Here is a 21,912-nt window from a genome sequence, read left to right as displayed (position 1 = left end):
TCTCTATCACTCCATCCCTCTCTATCACTCCATCCCTCTCTCTCTCTATCCCTCTCTGCCTCTCCATCCCTCTCTATCCCTCTCTATCTCTCCATCCCTCTCTATCTCTCCATCCCTCTCTATCTCTCCATCCCTCTCTGCCTCTCCATCCCTCTCTGCCTCTCCATCCCTCTCTATCTCTCCATCCCTCTCTCTCTCTATCCCTCTCTGCCTCTCCATCCCTCTCTATCCCTCTCTATCTCTCCATCCCTCTCTATCTCTCCATCCCTCTCTATCTCTCCATCCCTCTCTGCCTCTCCATCCCTCTCTGCCTCTCCATCCCTCTCTGCCTCTCCATCCCTCTCTATCTCTCCATCCCTCTCTGCCTCTCCATCCCTCTCTGCCTCTCCATCCCTCTCTATCTCTCCATCCCTCTCTGCCTCTCCATCCCTCTCTGCCTCTCCATCCCTCTCTATCACTCCATCCCTCTCTATCTCTCCATCCCTCTCTGCCTCTCCATCCCTCTCTGCCTCTCCATCCCTCTCTGCCTCTCCATCCCTCTCTATCTCTCCATCCCTCTCTGCCTCTCCATCCCTCTCTGCCTCTCCATCCCTCTCTGCCTCTCCATCCCTCTCTATCACTCCATCCCTCTCTGCCTCTCCATCCCTCTCTATCACTCCATCCCTCTCTATCTCTCCATCCCTCTCTATCTCTCCATCCCTCTCTGCCTCTCCATCCCTCTCTATCACTCCATCCCTCTCTGCCTCTCCATCCCTCTCTATCACTCCATCCCTCTCTGCCTCTCCATCCCTCTCTATCACTCCATCCCTCTCTGCCTCTCCATCCCTCTCTATCACTCCATCCCTCTCTGCCTCTCCATCCCTCTCTATCACTCCATCCCTCTCTGCCTCTCCATCCCTCTCTATCACTCCATCCCTCTCTGCCTCTCCATCCCTCTCTATCTCTCCATCCCTCTCTGCCTCTCCATCCCTCTCTGCCTCTCCATCCCTCTCTATCACTCCATCCCTCTCTGCCTCTCCATCCCTCTCTATCTCTCCATCCCTCTCTGCCTCTCCATCCCTCTCTGCCTCTCCATCCCTCTCTATCACTCCATCCCTCTCTGCCTCTCCATCCCTCTCTATCTCTCCATCCCTCTCTCTCTCTATCCCTCTCTGCCTCTCCATCCCTCTCTATCCCTCTCTATCTCTCCATCCCTCTCTATCTCTCCATCCCTCTCTGCCTCTCCATCCCTCTCTATCTCTCCATCCCTCTCTGCCTCTCCATCCCTCTCTGCCTCTCCATCCCTCTCTATCACTCCATCCCTCTCTGCCTCTCCATCCCTCTCTATCTCTCCATCCCTCTCTGCCTCTCCATCCCTCTCTGCCTCTCCATCCCTCTCTATCTCTCCATCCCTCTCTCTCTCTATCCCTCTCTGCCTCTCCATCCCTCTCTATCCCTCTCTATCTCTCCATCCCTCTCTATCTCTCCATCCCTCTCTATCTCTCCATCCCTCTCTGCCTCTCCATCCCTCTCTATCTCTCCATCCCTCTCTGCCTCTCCATCCCTCTCTATCACTCCATCCCTCTCTGCCTCTCCATCCCTCTCTATCACTCCATCCCTCTCTGCCTCTCCATCCCTCTCTATCACTCCATCCCTCTCTGCCTCTCCATCCCTCTCTATCACTCCATCCCTCTCTGCCTCTCCATCCCTCTCTATCACTCCATCCCTCTCTGCCTCTCCATCCCTCTCTATCACTCCATCCCTCTCTGCCTCTCCATCCCTCTCTATCACTCCATCCCTCTCTGCCTCTCCATCCCTCTCTGCCTCTCCATCCCTATATCTCTCCATCATTCTCACCCTCTCCATCTCTCCACCCCTCTCTGCCTCTCCGTCACTCTCATCCTCTATCTCTCATCCTCTATCTCTCATCCTTCTCTATCTCTCCACCCCTCTCTACTGTACCTCCACCCCCTCTACCTCCGTCACTCATCCACCTCTCCCCTCCCACGCCACGGCATCATCATCTTACTTCCTTTTAGTGTCACCTATCAAATTACCCTGTTCCTATTCACCTTCATCCCATCCCTCCATTCGCCCCTACACCCCTCTCCCTCCACCGCCCCTACCATCTCGCCCCCAACCTGACCGCCCGCACTGGAGATCGTTCATATTGACTGCTGGGGGGGCGGGGGGGTTGGGGGGCAAACCTGTGCGATGACGTACAGAGCCACTGCACAGGGGGTTATTACTGTAATGCATGTGGTCCGGTCCTTTGTGCATGAACGGATAGATGGATGAGTGGGTGGGTGGGTGGCTGTGGGTGGGGACTCTGCCAGTAAAAGATGAGTGTATGAGATGAGTGGCGTCAGTTAAATCGGCATCTAGATTTACTGGTCCGTCCCACAAGCCACAAGTCAAGTGCAGATGAATAAAGAACTGCCTGCCTGCCTGCCTGCCTTTCCATGTGACGTCTTATTTATAATCCAAATTGAAGTTATACATGGATGACAACAAACAAACGTTCTACTGAAGTGACTAGTAGACAAGACGTTCTCACTCCCGTAAAATCCGGAATAGATAAATGAACACTAAGGATTTGACTGTGTTCCGACGGCTGTCTTTCTGTCCGTAGGGTGTGTTTGTGTGATTGCATGCATGCATGCATCATGCATTCATCAGAATCAGAATGATCAGGAAAGGACGAGGGAATCGATAAGGAATCGGACCGTTAAGCAGAATCGCTAATGGCATTGGTATCAATAAAATATGATCAATTCCTATGTCTACCTAGTATGTGTCCATGTCATTGTTTCTTGTGTACTATACACAAAAAGTATTTTGTGCATTCATGGTCGTGTGCATTCATATTCATTCATATGAGGCCGTTTAGTGTGCGTGGGCCTCACACACGTGTGTGTGTGTGTGTGTGTGTGTGTTCTGTGAACCATGTGTAAATGCCCCCCCCCCCCCCATTAATTTCTATTAGCTCACACACTGAACAGTTAACAGTAGCACTATTATTGATCCAGCTCTGTTGGCTCAACCATTTCACATCAATATCAAATAGAGACCTCAGCCAAAGAGTGGAGGATGATGCTGTGTGACTGCCGTTATGTAATCTGTCCCGTGTTCATCAGTAAGAATGTCTGGCTGTTCATGTGACAATGCCCTTCATTAAAGACACTATGGTGGAGCGACCCAATAGCCGAGTTAGGTTAGGGAGCGTACCACATAGCCTAACAGTTTGTTTCCCAGGTTAGGGAGCGTACCACATATCCTAACAGTTTGTTTCCCAGGCCAGGACCATATCCTCATCACGATTCACTCCCCTACTCTCTCTTCCACCATTCCTGTCTCTCTACACCCAAACGTCCCAAATGTTTTAGCTCGAGACCCAAAAGTAATTTCCTCGGGACTCAAACTAGTCAAAAGTACACGCTACAATCTGCCATTTTCACTACTTCTTTAAAGTTAATTTATTTTTTTCTAATGTATGTAATTTATAGATTTGTTTGGGAGTAATCTTTTGAAATAGAAATGAAAAACAAAATGTAGGACACAAAAGTGACATTTACTATCGCGGACCCATAAAAATGGGTCTGTGACGCACAAATGGGTCCCGACCCAGTGTTTGGGAACTACCGCTCTACACTGACCTGATCAAAAATAAAGGACAAAAAACAAAAACAAAAACAACTCTCTGGTGAGATGAGTGACCGACATGGGATAGAATCAGCACTTACCCAATACCCAGCTGCAGTAGCAAAGCTTGTGTGGTGGGATTGTTAAGCCATTTTGACTTGATATCAGATTCTAAAAATGTCTTCTACATCCTGACAGTTTTCTGAAAAAGCTATGTTTCTATGTTAGTCGTTCTTCGATTTTCCAAAAATAGCAGACCTACAAGCTCGTAGTGCGCCACTCGGTGGCGCGCTATGAGCTTGTAGATCTGCTATTTTTCAATAGCTAAACTGCTAAAGCATATCATGATGCTAACACCAAAAGGGGTTCCCGCCCAAAATGGGTTAAGGTATACTGTATCAAGACAACGTGACTAATATATTATGAGTGCTTCTGGATTCTATCATGCGTGGAGTCAATACTGCTCTGTCTGTACAGTGGAATCAATAAGTAGCCTACATTATTGTACAGTACATGTAACCTTGCCCTTTAACACATTTTGGGCGGGATCCCCTTTTGGTGTTAGCATTATGTTATGCTTTAGCTATTGAAAAATAGCAGATCTACAAGCTCATAGCGCGCCACCGAGTGGCGCGCTACGAGCTTGTAGGTCTGCTATTTTTGAAAAATCGAAGAACGACTGACATACAAACATAGCTTTTTCAGAAAACTGTCAGGATGTAGAAGACATTTTTAGAATCTGATCTCAGGTCAAAATTGGTTAATGTAGTTCTGTATGCGTTTTATGCACGCATACAACACCACATTTATTTCTGTTATGCTATTAGTCTCAAGTTTAGAATGAATAAAATCCTGCATGGGACGAGATTATAAAAGCATGTTTTTTTAAATATTCTATTCCTTCCTGTATTCTAATTTACAAGGGGGAGTGTAATGTCATATAATGGCTTCCTGTCATGTACTGTATGGAGACATGGGGCCATGGGGTCTCTAATGGGAGTCAGAGATAGGGAAATATAGAGTAAACAGGAAAAGTACAGAGCGGAGACACATAGTCCATGTACACACACACTGTACCGGCATGGACCTTGTGGACAGACACGAACCTTAATGTTTGTGTTCAAATGTGGTCTGCTATTCACCTTCTTCTTACAGCCCATATAGTGCATTGCGTTTGTGTGTGCATAAGTTCCTCTTTCTCTTGCTGTGTTGCCAGTTTTGCAAGAGAAACAAGTGGCCAGGTCTATGAAAACAAGCACAAATGAAAATAGCTGATCTACAAGCTCACACATATAACATATTGTTCAAAGTAATGTGAGCAGATAACACGACAGACGATGAGATTTTCAAAACTAAAAACAAATATAAATCAGATTCACGTGCTTTACTCACAAACGCAAAACAAAACAAAACAAAACACAAAACATGATTATTTGCAGGCACCTGATGTGACAGAGCTGGTTGCGTCATGGAGTCTCTGTCTGTGTGATGGAGGTGTCATTATGTGTGTCGGGTCAGGGTGTGTGTGTGTGTGTGTGTGTGTGTGTGGGGGGTCAGGGTGTGTTCTGTGTACAGGTGAGGCAGGTAAGGGTGGCAAGATGCTGACGTCATGGCAAGGCTTTGGGTCAAAACACAAAGGAGGGAGGGGCGACGTGACAAAACACACACTACACACTACAAATGAGTCGAGAGAGAGAGAGAGAGAGAGAGAATGAGAATGGTGCGTGTTTGAGAAAGAGTGAAGGAGAAAGCTAGTGTCTCTCTTTATAATTTATATTTGAAAAAGACGGATGGGGGAACAATGCAGAGGCCCAGCAGTTGTCATGTAAGTGTGTGTGTGTGTGTGTGTGTGTGTGTGTGTGTGTGTGTGTGTGTGTGTGTGTGTGTGTGTGTGTGTGTGTGTGTGTGTGTGTGTGTGTGTGTGTGCGTGCGTGCGTGCGTGCGTGCGTGCGTGCGTGCGTGCGTGCGTGCGTGCGTGCGTGCGTGCGTGCGTGCGTGCGTGTGTCTTGTTCTTTCAATCATTGCTGTATATATTATATTGGATTCTATATCCAGTATATGGGATTGGAACTTAACATTGGAGAATTATACGTTTGTTTCCTTGGAGGACATTTGGACTGGCTTCTGTTTGTGCTCCTTTTGTGTTGGCTCACACTGTCACTGTACAGGTCTTTTCACCTTCACCATGCTATTGTGCAGTAATGCAGTAACTATGGAACCTAACAGAACACATTGTGAAGTGACCCGCTAAAGTCTGCCACATCTTCCTCTTAAATCCCATCTCCCTCTCTCTACCCCTCCTTGCAGCTTACAGTATCTCGTTGCAGACTTAAGTATTATTTCTCTATTATTGTTCTTTATTATTGTCTCTCTGAGCTGTTCTGTCTATGCACTGTGTATGCCTTAAATGTTATGTCATAAGTTTCATCAGCACCCAAAATGGACACTGATTAATTAAGCATTTTGCGTGTGTGTTTGTGTAGTTCTCCAGGGACCAGTTCATCATGGACTGCTCCTCTGAGAAGCTCCACAGAGAACTGGAGGAGGAACTGAAGATGAGCTCAGAAGAACCAAGGAGCCACGCGTGGTACCATGGAGCTATACCCAGACAGGTACGTACACGCACGCACGCACACACACACACACACACACACACACACGCACCACACACGTCACACACCTAAGACGTGATTCCCTCTGTTTAACAATGTGGTTGGTTGGTGACTGGTCCAACCAGATCATCTATTATTAGAATGTCGGCAGACACACACGAGCGCGCAAAATTGGGGTTATAACATCATCAGCCCTGTGTGCGCTGTGTGTGTGTATGTGTGTGTGTGTGTGCATGTGTGCATGTGTGTGTGCGTGTGTGCGTGTGTGCGTGTGTGCGTGTGTGTGTGTGTGTGTGTGTGTGTGTGTGTGTGTGTGTGTGTGTGTGTGCGTGCGTGCGTGCGTGCGTGCGTGCGTGCGTGCGTGCGTGCGTGCGTGCGTGCGTGCGTGCGTGCGTGCGTGCGTGCGTGCGTGCGTGCGTGCGTGCGTGCGTGCGTGCGTGCGTCGTGTGTGTGTGCATGCGTGTGAGAGAGAGCCATGTGAAAGCCCAGCCTTCATCAAGCTCAGCACAGAGATGTAATCAATTTTAATAAGCCCTTTCCTCCGTCTAAAGTAAACTAACATCATACAGCCTGCAATAAAAACACTTGCTTAAAGTATGTGTGTGTGTGAGAGAGAGAGAGGGGGGGGAGGGGGGAAGAGAGAGAGAGGGAGAGAGAGAGGGAGGGGGGGGGGGGGGGGGAGAGAGAGAGGGGGGGGGGGGGGGTAGAGAGAGAGGGGGGGGTGACTAATAATTCTACAGTAAACCACCATGAAGAGGTTCCTCACATAACTATTATGTCTAATATAATCTAACTACTAAGAGACAGCTGGCACTGTGCTCATAAAACAACCAGCAGTATTGCGGTGAACCATTATTAGAGTTAATGAAATGTTAGCACTATAAACACAAGGTCAAAAACTGTGCGTCTCTTCCAGGGTGGACATTTGGGGTCCCAGCAGAGGGTGGCAATACCTCACATTCTCATTTTCTCCACCTATAAAAGTGTTCTGCATATTAATCTGCTTTTAGATCTGAAAGTGTTGAGCAGATTAATCTGGTTTTAGATCAGCACATTCACGTCGGGCCATCCACATGAGACGTGTTATAGACTTGTGTTTGTCTCTCGTCTGTTTTCAACCTGCTGTCCCTATTGTAGTATAGTCTCAACCTGCTGTCCCTATTGTAGTATAGTCTCAACCTGCTGTCCCTATTGTAGTATAGTCTCGCGTAGCCAGACAACTATCACATTGCTTTTTTTCTTAATTAATTACACGCCTGCTCTCATTTCTAGGTGGCAGAGAACCTGGTGCAGAGGGATGGAGATTTCCTCCTCCGCGACTCACTGTCCAGTCCAGGATGTTACGTCCTGACCTGCCAATGGCGCAATGCCGCTCAGCACTTTAAAATCAACAAGCAGGTACGACAGGGTATACTATGTATAGTCAATAAATATATGCGGTATGAATGAATATGTACTCGTTGTCAACAGTTATCCTAACAAGCATTGCATGTCAATGTTGGACAATTGTATGTACATCATTGCCAGCCAGTCCACGTGCAGGAGTCAAACATCAATAGTAACTGACAAAGCAGGTGTTAACTCCTCATATATATATATACAGTATAGGGATCACGCGTGGTTGTGGTTGAGCCTGATGGCTGCGGGCACAAAGGACTATCCTAGTGACTATGTGGTGTGCCGAGGAGGGATATATGTCTGTGGCTGAACATGCTCCTCAACGACAGTACAGGCAAACAGACAGTAAATAACTATATGTCTGCCCTTTCCTCTTTAGGTGGTGACACTGAACGAAGCGTACTCCAGAGTGGAGTACCGGCTGGAGAGGGAGGGCTTTGACAGCGTCCCCGCCCTCATACGATACTACGTTGGCAACAGGAAACCTGTCTCGCAGGTGAGTTTAGATATCCTTGTGTAGTTTTAGCACAGAGTCACTGCCCAAAGACTCTGTTATGCAATCATATCAATTGCATAATATCAGCAATTGCAAACTAATTAAGACTTGTCTCTCTAGACCAGGGGTTCTCAACGTTTTTGGCTGGGGACCCCCGGAAATTTCCGGGGGTCTTGCGACCCCCTCCCTGCCCCCCTCCCCACCACCAATACAAACTGACTGCAAAAATAACTTTAATAATAGAGAAAATATATCAAATGAATACTGAATCCAGATATAATCATTAAGGAAAGTTTATGCATGCACCACGTACTATATAAACTCTTAAATTCCATTTTATTTATTTTTATTTTTTTAATTTGGGGACCCCCCAAAATAATTTGGCGACCCCCCGAGGGGTCGCGACCCACGGGTTGAGAACCCCTGCTCTAGACAACCTTCAGCAGTGAACGTAATTTATTCAACCGGTGAACACAAAAACAGGTGTTTTTTTTTTTTTTGCAGGATTACCTGTAGCTCTTGTTTTGTTGGCGTGGATCCCAAATACTGCATGCAATCACTGGACCAGTCCAATTAAGCCATACTTTCAAACTTGTGATCTTGATAAAGAGTTCATTGTTTTGTTAGATTAAATTCCTTAATTACTCCACAACAAAAAGGAAAGGGGGAAATGGTCCAAACATCACATTAGTTCTCCCTGAGACTTGTGGTCTTGTGGTGCGTACGTGATCCTGTACAGCAGCCATGTTGGAAAGAAATTGGGCTCTTTCTTTTCTTCCTTCACAGGTGTTACCAATTATATTAATCAAGGCTCTGTTCCATTCAAACAGAGCTAAGGGTGCTGACATTGTGCATGCTTGTTGGCTCGCTGGAAACACTGTTAGACCAGTGTTTCTCAAAGTCTCAAATTAACCCGTAAAAGTCCATTTGGTTCCATTTGTACACTCTCAGAATTATGGGGGCCCTTGAAATTAAAGGATCTGCTTTTTCCAAGTAAAAGTACTATTCAGTATTTACTGACCAGTACGGCTCAAAAGGTGAATTCTCCAATGAAGTTCAGCAATCAATTCATTAACTTGTGATGCATGGAACTGTGCAGCCATACAGATCGCTACAGTGCAGTTCAACTGATTGAACTGGACAATTAAAAAAAGTTTAGTTGTGTGTGTGTGTGATTGATTGTTCATTCATTGATTCTGATTGATTGGCAGGTGGTGGGGGCCATTATCTTCCAGCCTATCAACCGAGCACTACCGCTGCGCTGCCTGGAGGAGAAGTACGGATTGGTCGGCAACCACCGAGAGGCGGGGCAAACGGAGAAGAGGAACCAGAAACGATTCAGCCTCAACATCACCAATGGCCACTGTCATGACAACACACACACGCATGACCACACGCACATACAGGACAGCAGAAGCAACCAGCTCAGGTTAGAGCATACACGTGCACACACTCAGTAATGTATCATTGAACAACTATACTTCAATAAAATAAATGCCTACTTGAACATTGATTTAGTCAAGTACAAATACATATTTGCATTTCAAATCGTGTGTTTTTCAAATTCTTCCTTTATTTCCTGGCACGCGTGTTCAGCCACTTTTTAATATCCAAAATGCATATTGTTTTCCAATGCATTTCTTCTTTTTTGTTTTAATAAATGTTTGTTAATGGTTAACCCTTTTCACTCAGGTTGAAGGATAGGTGTGGCAGCCAACCAGCAAGCCTCAACCAGGTTCAGGAGCGACGACGCCCCCTTAAGACACACCAATCAGAAAGCTTCCTCCCTCTTGGTAGGTGACGCCCCCTTAAGACACACCAATCAGAAAGCTTCCTCCCTCTTGGTAGGTGACGCCCCCTTATGACACACCAATCAGAAAGCTTCCTCCCTCTTGGTAGGTAACGGGTCACCTCCAAGCCCCCAGAAAGGCTGGCCAGCGTTGAAGCACTGAGCCCTACTGGTCAGAGCTGGAACTGCAGGCGGGCCCGTGCATTTATGACGAGGAAACCCTGCGCAGCTGGGGTTTAACATTGAGCGCTCGTTTGCACTTCCGCATTTGCCAACCAAAATTTGGTTGGCAAATAAAGACACCAATCAATCAATCAATCAATTAATTAATCAATGAAAAACTCCTCCTCTCCGTAGGGTCCAGACCACAGCCCCAGCACTCAGACACACTCCTTCCCAGCCCCGGTCCCAAGTCTCCAGTATATCGGACGGGCAGCGAGCCAGTCCTGAGCCCCACTTTCCCTCGGAGACCCACAGAGCCCCTGGCAGGTCAGTGTGCTTGTTTGTCCACACACTGGCAAGTAAAAGGAATCAACTGTCCACTGTCCAACTGTCCACTCCAGGCACTTGGCAAACCCCTAGGAATTCCCAAAAATGATTAGCATGTGAATGGAAAATGTAATTTAAAAGTGTCCTGGGGTCATATTTGGTTCCATATTTCAGCAAGTGATTTCAATTTCAGATAATAAACAAGCCACCATGTTGAGCCAAGGGTCTGGATATGACATTATGGAAGTGTCTATGATAAGCAAGATAACTGACTTTATATGTAAAAAACTATAATTCATGGCGTGTGTGTGGGTGTGTCTGTGTGTGCGTGTGTGCACGTGCGCGTATGTGTGTGTGTGTGTGTGTCTCATATAATGTGAGGTGCTACGGCTTACGAGAACCGAAAGATCCGCGGGTCTGATGCATCGGCTTCCCTGATTGGCCAACCCAAACCGCCGGCTTAACTGATTGGCAGAGTTTGCCATTTCTTGCGACTTGCGGTTGTGTTTATGCATGGTTCCAGAGGTGTCTGTACCTCCTGGAGGTTGGCTTGTGAGACTAGTTTTGATTAGAATCAGACTGATTGATTACTTTATTAACAGTTTGCAGGGAAAAAAGCACAGTACAGTACAAGGTCTGCTAAGGGGAGTGTTAAACCCAAGAAAGCCTACAGAATGTGGCTTGTTTCCATTGTGGTCCGTCATAGATCCTAACCTCCTGATCTGACGTCTCTTCAAAACTATCGCTGCTTTCACTGCTAGCAGAATCAGAAGCCTTGGGCAGAATGCAGACACAAAACTAAATAAATCACACACACCTTGAACTTCTGCCCGTTCACACAATGTTCTGTGTTTCTTCGACTGGTTAGAACATCTCAGAGGTCAAGAATGTCCAAACTTTGTTCTGACAGGCAAAGTTCTTAATGACATCATTTTGTCCTCATTACCTACCCTGCTGTCCCAACACATTTCGGACATCAGTTAGTTAGACTCTAACTGTTGAGTATGCAGCAGAGTTTTCATCCTCCCTCTTACAGGTTTTTTCTTGTTTGTCTTTTATGTTTTTGATGCTGTACTTTATTGGTGTACAGGTACATAAGAGTAAAACGTATTTTGGTTCGGCTACATTCAGACAATGTCGAAATGTTATTAAAAAAACCTGTTCTTGGCCTTGAGACTGTTGTGACTCTTCCTCCCTCTGTGTCCTGTTGCTCTTGTTCTGACACACCGTATCTTTAGGTTCAGTACAGTTAATTAAATAAGGTTAGGAAGTGAAGACCGTACGGTGGACTCCATATCGCTCCCTGGAAGGAAAGAAACATGCGCAATAGAGCGTCGCAGTCCCTACCATGGACCAGGAAATGAATCCCAATGCATTTTTCCCATAGACATTTCAAAAAGTATTTATTTAAAGACGGTTACGCCGCGGACAAAGCCAACTCGAGTCGTGACAACTCATGACAACACAAACAATATTTTGGACCAAACAAATAATTACAAAGAAGAAAAACAACAAAAAAGTGTTGTAACCTGCCGTTTTTTTCTTCTTTCTAATTATTTGTTCGGCCCAAAAAAATGTGTTTGTTGTCATGATTTGTCACGACTCGAGTTGGCTTTGTCTGCGGCGTAAACGTCTTTAAATAAATACTTTCTGAAATGTCTATGAGGAAAAGGAACGGAGAATCATTTCCTGGTCCATGGTAGGGGGCGGGACTGCAACGCTCTATTGAGACCAAAGAAGCTGAACGCGGAAGTGTTGGCTGCATATAGCCCATTGCGCATGTTTCTTTCCTTCCAGGGAGCAACATGGAGTCCACCGTACGGTCTTCGCTTCCTGTGCTCATTTAATAGTCCTTGGTACAGTCCAGAGGCCGAGATAGATACTGTTGTACTCTTGTTGTCTACAGGCCAGGCCATCCGGGGTTCAGACAGCCAGCTGTGTCCCAAACCGCCCCCCAAACCCAGCAAGGTGCCCATGCTCCGGCTCCCTCACTCCCTGCACCTTCAGCCCTCCCTCACCTCCTCCTCCTCCTCCAAACCCCTGGACTGCTCCTCCTCCTCCTCCTCACCCTCCACTGGCCTTACAGCTCCTCCGCTAGACACCTCCCGCTGTGTTTGGAGGAATGGAGGTAGAACCACTTATACTTTCCTTTAAAAAAAATTGTCATCATACAGGAATTATGTGACATTTCGGTCATTAACCCATTCTGGACGGGAACCCCTTTTGGTGTTTTAAGCATTATGTTATACTTTAGCTATTGAAAATATTTTTGAATTTTTTGGAAAATGTGGCCCGAGTGAACGTTTTTAACTCAAATATTTGCTTCTGGGGACGGGGTCCCTGGAAAAACATATTTTCAGATGGGGGTCGGCGGCCAATTACATATATTTTTAGGGGTCCTTGACATGAAAATGTTTGAGAACGACTGACATAGAAACATAGGATTTTCAGAAACCTATAAGGCCCTATACGTCCTCTCTGGGGGGGGTAACTACCTGTCAGTGGGGAGTGTTGGCTGATGGGGGTCAAATTATGGGGGTCAAATTATGACAGGCAATTCCTGCTGTCAAAATATGACCCCTCCAGTCAAAAAATGAATCTAAATGGGTTAAAATACTTTCATGTTTGGGTTTATTGAATGATACTTGATGAACTACCATACTCTGACATTATGCATTTTCATCCCTGGTTTGTTTATGTATCTATTTATTTGTTAGACACTTAATTCTTTGATGGCCTCCACACAGCCTCCATGGTCCCCCCTGTGCCCCCAGCCAAGCCACTGAAGTTAAAGCATCAGCTCCAGATCTCAGCCCACCCCCAGAGTCCCATGATGCCTCCTGCTAGCGTGGACCAGCTACCTGCTTCACAGCAGGACACGGAGCACAGGGTCAGCCAGCCGCCCAGCCCTGTCCCCTGGGAGGGGACAAACGTACTAGCCCCCCACACCCATAACTGCCAAGGTTATTATTATACTGTAGCGTGTAGTTTTTATTTTCATTTCGTTTTGACGTCATGTTTTCCATTTCATTTTTGTGGGGTTGCTAGTTCATTTAGTGTTGTGAAAAGGCTTAGTTTTAGTTTAGTTGTGTGTTTAGTTTAGTTAGTCACGGGCGAGATTAAAACAGCTCTGAAAATACCAGATCTGCTACAGTATGTTTTAAAGAGGATTATTGGATACTGACTAAAACTAAGGACACTTTATCTCTGTGATTTTAGTTCGTTTTTTTTTACAGAAGCCTCATTTTTATTTCAGTTAGCCCAAATGTTTTTCTTTTTAATTTATTTTTACCTCCCATCACAGACCACAGCCAAGGCCTGCAGCCACAGTCCTGCAGCTACGTGGAGCGTCTGAGGAGAGAAGACGCAGGGAGGGAGGAGGACAGCGTGGAGGTGGGGAGGAGGGCGCTGGACAGGAGCTCCTATCACCACGCCATCGCCGCCTTGGAGAGCAGCGAGGGAGAGGAAGAGGACGGCGGTGGTGGCGGGAGGGAGGAAGAGGACGAGAAGAGGAGGGAAAAGGAGGACAGGACGGCGTTTCGGTGCCCGGTGTTTGAGACGGAGTCGGCGTTCCGGCCGTCGGACTTCACTTCTCGTCTTCTGCCGCCGGAGAACAAGCCGCTGGAGATGGTGGTTCTGAAGAAAGCTAAAGAGCTGCTGCTCGACCACGACCACCACAGCATAGCCAGACACCTGCTGATGGCCGACTGCCTGGTACGCATAGTTGCATAATACTTTGAGATTTGTGTTAACAAATAGTTACTAAAGTTTTACCAAAACACATGGTGGTGCTATATCAGGCTGATTTGTAAAATGTGCGTTCTTCCTTGTCCTTCTGGGAGTGTGTGTGCACAGTCTCATGCCGATCGGTGTCCGAGATTGGCTGTTCACAGACAGACAGAAGGACAGACAGAATCACACGACGGAAACTATAAACTATAATTTCTGCCCTTTGGGCACCACCAGCAGGTGGGGATAACAAGCATGCATTATTGCAGCAATACCGGGAAAGAATCTGTGTCATTTTAGATTTTTGTGTCGGCTATTCAAAAATAGCAGATATACAAGCTCGTGGCGCGCTGCAAGCTTGTACATCTGCTATTTTGGAACATTTTGGAGAAATCGTGAAAGTGTGAGAACTACTGATTTAGAAGTCATTTGTAGAATCGGCCTCAGGTCTTAATGGGTTAAAAGCCATACATCAACACAGACATACAAGTGTACAGGTAGACAGACAAACACATGCGTGTTCTCTCACTGTTCTTACATAGACAGACACACAAAGACACCATCTAATCAGCAGGAAAACATGTTTACTGCTGATCTTAAAAACGGTTCCTCTATCCATCCGACTTGCAGAGAATTAGATTAAAACTAGCCTGCTGCTCATGTTGTTGCTGCTCACATTAAAAAGAATCGCATGATGCACCACAAGCATCAACAGCCCAGAAGAAAAAACAACGCAGCTGAGACATGCAGCCATAGTCCAACCGCACGCTGACATACATGCAGTTCACACACACCACGGGGCAGCGGTGGCTCAGGGGTAGTGCCTGGATGGTAACCGTAAGGTTGCCAGTTCGAACCCGGGCTCCCCCAGAGTTACTGTCCTTGAGCAAGACACTGAACCCCTAATTGCTCCCGATGTGCTAGTTGGTGCCTTCCTTGCATGGTTTCCGCTGCCATCGGTGTGTGAATGTAATGCACAATCTCTGTAAAGCGCCTTGGATAAAGGCGCTATATAAATGCACCATTTACCATTTACCACCACAATACAACTATGAAAGGACAGATTATCAGACAGACAGACACAGTAGTTCTCAGAACCTGTTTGTGCCAAGGAACACCAAATTGATATCAGGAGGAGCCGGGATTCGAACCGCCGACCCATGGATCATTGGATGACCTGCTCTACCTCTTGAACCACCTCTTGAGCCACAGTCTGACATCTGACATCTGAAAATGTTTTGTGCCAGAGACTGAGATTTGTCTTAAGAAATTCAAAAATAATGCAAACTCTTCCCCAGGGGGTCCACTCCATACAACGTGTTGTAAACCCTGGTTGGATGTGTCTTTTGTTTTGTCAGGTTGCTAGGATACTGGGTGTGTCCGAGGAATTGAAGGAGCAGATGGGCGTGGCCTCAGGTCTGGAACTGGTGACTCTGCCACACGGTCAGCAGCTGAGACTGGACCTGTTGGAGAGGTAATGACCTTTGACCTGTTGGATAGTTACATACACACTCACTGTGAATGACCTGTTGGACCTTTAAAGGAGAAAAACAGAACCGGGCGCTCCTCGCCCAGTTTTTCTCACTTGTACTGTTGTAACATACACTGTGAATGTATACATACATCTTTCAACTTTTTTGCACAAATGTTCAAGATTTATAGCGCGGCACAAAGTGACGCACTATATGAGCGTGTGTGTCTGCTATTTGTGAATAGCCAATAATAACAGTAGTTTTTCATAAATTACACTGCCCTGCAGTGTCACGCGAAAGTAGCAAAGAATAGTCCACCTACAAGCTAATCATGCCACACGTGAGCTTGTAGACCTGCTTCTTTTTTCATGAAAGTGAAAGTGGTTAAGTCTGGTTTTATAAACACCGAACAAATGAAAAACATTAACAAGAGCGTGTGACTAAATAAGTACATTGAATCCTTTGGAACACAGGTTTCTTTATTTTTGGAAGAGTAACAGTTTTTGGACATTCAAGGTTATGTCTGTGCACAGTCAGTTCAACAGTTCAATTTTTGTAGGCTACACGCTGAGTTAAATTAAGTATGAATTAACACTAAGAATTTTACTATACTGCTCACACACACACACACACACACACACACACACACACACACACACACACACACACACACGCACACACACGTGCGAGTGAGTCCATGGGGACTCATGATTCAACTTTGATTTAATTTTCATGCCTGCTGGCTTGACTTGGGTTTAGTTTTAACTTGGATTGGCCCATGCAGTGCAGTGTGTGTCGTAGATCTGAATGCCAACTTGTCATATTTATGACTTGTGACTCAGATGCATTACATTGTAGTTGTGCACAAAACATACATTTATTTGACTTATGGCAGTAGTTCCAAAACCGTGTGCAGTGAGAAAAAGTCCAGCAGTGCCACATCCAGACAGCCACAAATGAATAGGCCTATATACAACTATACAAAATGTTATTCATTACATTTTATTTACTTTATCATTACCTTGTGTGCATATATATATTCAAAAAGATTTGCACACATTTTCGCGATAAAAAAAAATAGCTGATCTACAAGCTCGGTAGATCTGCTATTTTTGAAACGGCTAAAGTTTAAAATAACGGTTAAAGTGGTTAAAAAGCTATGGCGTCACAGATGCGTTCCAGGTCTTAATGGGCTTTAATGTTAAATGTCCACCTTCTCCTTGGTCTCTCTCTCCCATCAGACATCACACCATGGCGATCGGCGTTGCCGTGGACATCCTGGGATGCACGGGCAGCGTGGAGGAGCGGGCGTCCACGCTCAACCGCATCATCCTGGTGGCCATGGAGCTGAAGGACACCGTGGGAGACCTGTACGCTTTCACTGCCCTGATGAAGGCCCTGGACCTGCCCCAGGTAGCGCACGCACGCACGCACGCACGCACGCACGCACGCACGCACAGGGTCTCCCCAAGGGTCTATCATTGGCTCTCTCATTTTCTCCCCTCTACACCAAATCTTGTTGCCGGTCGGCTATTTTCACGTGGCTCGCTACGAGCTTGTAGGTCTGCTATATAAGAACGACTGACATAGAAACATAGCTTTTTCAGAAAACTGTCAAGATGTAGATGCATCTTCATCACGGAGTAAAGTGTGCTTATCTCTGTCTGTGGTGTCTGTCCATGTTGCAGATCAGCCGTTTGGAGCAGACATGGACCGCGCTGAGAAGGAGCTACACGCAGACGGCTATCAACTACGAGAAAACACTTAAACCCTTCTACAAGAACCTGTACGAAGGCACAGGTACTAGTGGACACACGTGCACGCACGCACACACACACGCACGCACACACAAGCATGTGTTGCTTAGTAAAGCAAGTGTCTGTCTGTGTGCATGCACGACTGCAGTAGATAGGTAGAATCATAGATAGATATACCTTTATTGATCCCGAGGGGGAATGTCAGACCCCCAGAGGCAGCACAGCAGAAGGGTTCAAGGTACAGAATAAGGAAAGCACTGTCGTAATAATACAGCAATACAAACTACACTGTCGTAATTACAGCAATACAAACTACACTGTCGTATACAGCAATACAAACTACAACTACACTGTCGTATACAGCAATACAAACTACAACTACACTGTCGTATACAGCAATACAAACTACAACTACACTGTCGTATACAGCAATACAAACTACAACTACACTGTCGTATACAGCAATACAAACTACAACTACACTGTCGTATACAGCAATACAAACTACAACTACACTGTCGTTAATACAGCAATACAAACTACACTGTCGTATACAGCAATACAAACTACACTGTCGTATACAGCAATACAAACTACAAACATACACTGTCGTATACAGCAATACAAACTACAACTACACTGTCGTATACAGCAATACAAACTACAAACATACACTGTCGTATACAGCAATACAAACTACAACTACACTGTCGTATACAGCAATACAAACTACAACTACACTGTCGTATACAGCAATACAAACTACAAACATACACTGTCGTATACAGCAATACAAACTACAACTACACTGTCGTTAATACAGCAATACAAACTACACTGTCGTATACAGCAATACAAACTACACTGTCGTATACAGCAATACAAACTACAACTACACTGTCGTATACAGCAATACAAACTACAACTACACTGTCGTATACAGCAATACAAACTACAACTACACTGTCGTATACAGCAATACAAACTACAACTACACTGTCGTATACAGCAATACAAACTACAACTACACTGTCGTATACAGCAATACAAACTACAACTACACTGTCGTATACAGCAATACAAACCACAACTACACTGTCGTATACAGCAATACAAACCACAACTACACTGTCGTATACAGCAATACAAACTACAACTACACTGTCGTATACAGCAATACAAACTACAACTACACTGTCGTATACAGCAATACAAACTACAACTACACTGTCGTATACAGCAATACAAACTACAACTACACTGTCGTATACAGCAATACAAACTACAAACATACACTGTCGTATACAGCAATACAAACTACAACTACACTGTCGTTAATACAGCAATACAAACTACACTGTCGTATACAGCAATACAAACTACACTGTCGTATACAGCAATACAAACTACAACTACACTGTCGTATACAGCAATACAAACTACAACTACACTGTCGTATACAGCAATACAAACTACAACTACACTGTCGTTAATACAGCAATACAAACTACACTGTCGTATACAGCAATACAAACTACACTGTCGTATACAGCAATACAAACTACAACTACACTGTCGTATACAGCAATACAAACTACAACTACACTGTCGTATACAGCAATACAAACTACAACTACACTGTCGTATACAGCAATACAAACTACAACTACACTGTCGTATACAGCAATACAAACTACAACTACACTGTCGTATACAGCAATACAAACTACAACTACACTGTCGTATACAGCAATACAAACCACAACTACACTGTCGTATACAGCAATACAAACCACAACTACACTGTCGTATACAGCAATACAAACTACAACTACACTGTCGTATACAGCAATACAAACTACAACTACACTGTCGTATACAGCAATACAAACTACAACTACACTGTCGTATACAGCAATACAAACTACACTGTCGTATACAGCAATACAAACTACAAAGGTTAAGAAAAACAATAAGAAGCACATTATCGTCAATACAGAACAACAGTAAACAGTGCTCTCTTTAGCCTGATTGTTATTACCTGCAGGTGTTCCACTCCTAAAGCAGGCAGAGGAGAGACACAGAGAATACAGCTCAGATAATGAGGTGTTCCACTCCTAAAGCAGGCAGAGGAGAGAGACAGAGAATACAGCTCATATAATGAGCAGGTGTTCCACTCCTAAAGCAGGCAGAGGAGAGAGACAGAGAATACAGCTCATATAATGAGCAGGAAAGAAAACAAAAAGTACCATCGATGATGAACAAAGAGTGTACAACAATAGAGCACCTAAGTCCTGACGTCACTCGCTCATCTCCTGGTTCACGGAAGTCATTTCTCTACAGAGAATAACATGGGATCATCGTCTCATATAAGAATTGTGGTCCAAAATTAAACAAACTGTCCCGGCGAGGTGTCTCTGTATCATTTACGACAGTCAGTAACTCAAATTTGATTTGATTTGTCTGTTTCTAGCAAAATTTTAACTAATTCTGCAGCAGTAACAGTTTAAGTCAGTTGATTCTTCATATCCATATGAGTTAAACGGCCTGGATGATTTGTTTATTTTTCAAACACAGTTCTTATATGAGGCGATCTAAAATTACAATGCAAATAAAAAGTACATGAACCCGTGGACTTAGCGCCCTCTACTGATATTGACGTCAGACTTCAGTGCTCTATATAAACCCTGTACAAACCCTGTAATAGAGAGAGAGAGAGTGTGTGTGTGAGAGAGAGAGAGTGTGGGGGTTGCAATAAGGAATATTATTCAGGGCTTTCACCCAGCCACCCACACATAATAAAAGTCACACGCGTAGATAAAGGTTAGCCGAGGCAACTCACACACTCTGATTTGTGACAAACAAACATTCTTGTCATTCCCCAGCGTCCCTCCCCCCTGTGGTGTGCATGCCTCTGCTGCTGCCCCTCCTCACGCTCATGGAGCGGCCGTCAATCACTCTGGAGGGGGCGGAGCTGTGGGAGACCAGCGAGCAGGGCTGTGACATCATGCTGCGCCACCTGCAGGCCGCGCGCAGCGTTGCGCACAACGCACACAGCTACACGGCCAGCACACACACGGCTTTACAAGGTATGTATGCCCCTTTGTGGTTCACTGCTCCTGTGGGTTATCTATCCCAGTGGTTTTCAAGCTGGTCCCCAGCTAAATGATGGAGAGTTAATTGGTAACTGTTGAGAGTGTAAAATGAAACCAAATGGACCCTTACGGGGCAATACCGGTACTTAAAATACAAGAAGTCTACACAATTAGAGAATGTAGAAGAATTGTTATTTTGATCAACGTTTGCCTGTTATCTCTCCTAATAGTACCATGTCAATACAGCATGGAATTGTGGACAAAATCTTATCCTTAATGAAATATTCTTTAGTTTTGGGTCCGAGAGGTTAAATCTTATCCGTGGCTCAAATGCCGAATGATATGAAAAAGGTTGAAAACTACTGTCCTATCTGATCTTACACAAACTACATCGTCTCTGTCGGCTAGAAACCTTGTATATCCAAAACTGGACATACTTTTCAGGAAATAAATGGAAAAAAGAACCTGTGTTCCAATGGATCCAGTGCAGTTTATAGTCACAAGCTCTTGTTAATACTTTTCAGTACAGTCTATTGCTTCAGTGTTCATGAAACCCACAGACAGACAGACTTGACCACTTTGGCTTTCACTCAAAAACAGCCTATCTACAAGCTCACAACATGTCGCAATGCGATGCATTGTGAGCCTGTAGATCTGCTATTTGTGCTACTTTTGTGTGATACTGTAGTATGAAGAGGTAAGGCATGAATATACAAAAGAATAAAAGTCAAAATATGGACATACAAGGTTTCTCCCTGACAGTACTGTAATGTGTCTTGTATGTACATGGACTCCATGTTTGTGTGTGTACATTAGGTGTGGAATTCCGAGTGGAGATTTAGGTAATAACATTTAAGATCTGGGAAGACTATTTATTTATTTAAATGTGTCTGTGTACGTGCGTGTGTGTGTGTGTGTGTGTGTGTGTGTGTGTGTGTGTGTGTGTGTGTGTGTGCGCGTGCGTAGGCTTCCAGTGCGATGAAGACCTCCTGGAAGTGTTCCAGACAGACTTCCAGCTGCGGCTGCTCTGGGGGAGTCGCGGAGCCACCGTCAACCAGTCCGATCGCTTCAACAAGTTCACCCTCATCCTCACCGCGCTGTCCCGGAAACTGGAGCCCCCGGCCAAGACACACACCCAGATCTGAGGAGCCCAGCGGACGGACGGACGGACGGACGGATAGACGGACACTGACAGAGATCTTTTCTCCTCGTTTGTTGGAGTAGCGTTAGCAGTAGTGGACAATACATTCTGCAAGCTGCTCCGTTGGTCCACAGTGTGTTCTGAAACACTCTGGACAGTGTGTTACTCAGTAACATACACTCCTGTGTCCGAGGTCGGATCTGTTCTGTGGTGCAGTGGTGCAAAAAAACATAACTCCGAGTGTACAAAACTACAAAATGGAACCAAATGGACCCGTAGGGGTCCATTTGGTTCTATTTGTAGTTTTGTACAC

At 45.3% G+C, this 21,912-nt stretch overlaps 2 protein-coding genes across 4 annotated transcripts in view; one reads left to right on the top strand and one right to left on the bottom strand.

Moving 5' to 3' along the window:
• Positions 1-21,912, top strand: part of bcar3 (BCAR3 adaptor protein, NSP family member) — a 132,055-nt gene that overhangs the window by 107,412 nt on the left and 2,731 nt on the right. The window contains exons 7-20 of one of the 3 annotated variants that reach the window (XR_013790364.1): positions 6,105-6,233; positions 7,506-7,631; positions 8,011-8,127; positions 9,339-9,556; positions 9,820-9,920; positions 10,274-10,405; positions 12,312-12,533; positions 13,153-13,368; positions 13,710-14,119; positions 15,493-15,608; positions 16,848-17,019; positions 17,295-17,406; positions 20,249-20,452; positions 21,425-21,734. Coding sequence is in view for 2 of the 3 variants with exons in the window: in XM_079505312.1 (XP_079361438.1) it covers positions 6,105-6,233; positions 7,506-7,631; positions 8,011-8,127; positions 9,339-9,556; positions 9,820-9,920; positions 10,274-10,405; positions 12,312-12,533; positions 13,153-13,368; positions 13,710-14,119; positions 15,493-15,608; positions 16,848-17,019; positions 17,295-17,406; positions 20,249-20,452; positions 21,425-21,603 (2,454 nt within the window). In the remaining variant the exon portion in view is untranslated. Of the gene's footprint in view, positions 1-6,104; positions 6,234-7,505; positions 7,632-8,010; positions 8,128-9,338; positions 9,557-9,819; positions 9,921-10,273; positions 10,406-12,311; positions 12,534-13,152; positions 13,369-13,709; positions 14,120-15,492; positions 15,609-16,847; positions 17,020-17,294; positions 17,407-20,248; positions 20,453-21,424; positions 21,907-21,912 lie in introns of those variants that run through there. The other 2 variants (XM_079505312.1, XM_079505313.1) reach the window with 2 other exon arrangements.
• fnbp1l (formin binding protein 1-like) overlaps positions 17,424-21,912 on the bottom strand; it is an 81,517-nt gene continuing 77,028 nt past the window's right edge. The window contains exon 17 of the transcript XR_013790365.1: positions 17,424-17,468. The gene's annotated coding sequence lies outside the window, so the exon portion shown is untranslated. The remainder of the gene's footprint in view (positions 17,469-21,912) is intronic.

This window comes from Electrona antarctica, assembly GCF_951216825.1.
Source record: "Electrona antarctica genome assembly, chromosome: 7".
NCBI classification, from domain to species: Eukaryota; Metazoa; Chordata; class Actinopteri; order Myctophiformes; family Myctophidae; genus Electrona; species Electrona antarctica.
Note: the sequence above shows the minus strand (reverse complement) of the source record. Positions and strands in the feature narration are given on the sequence as shown.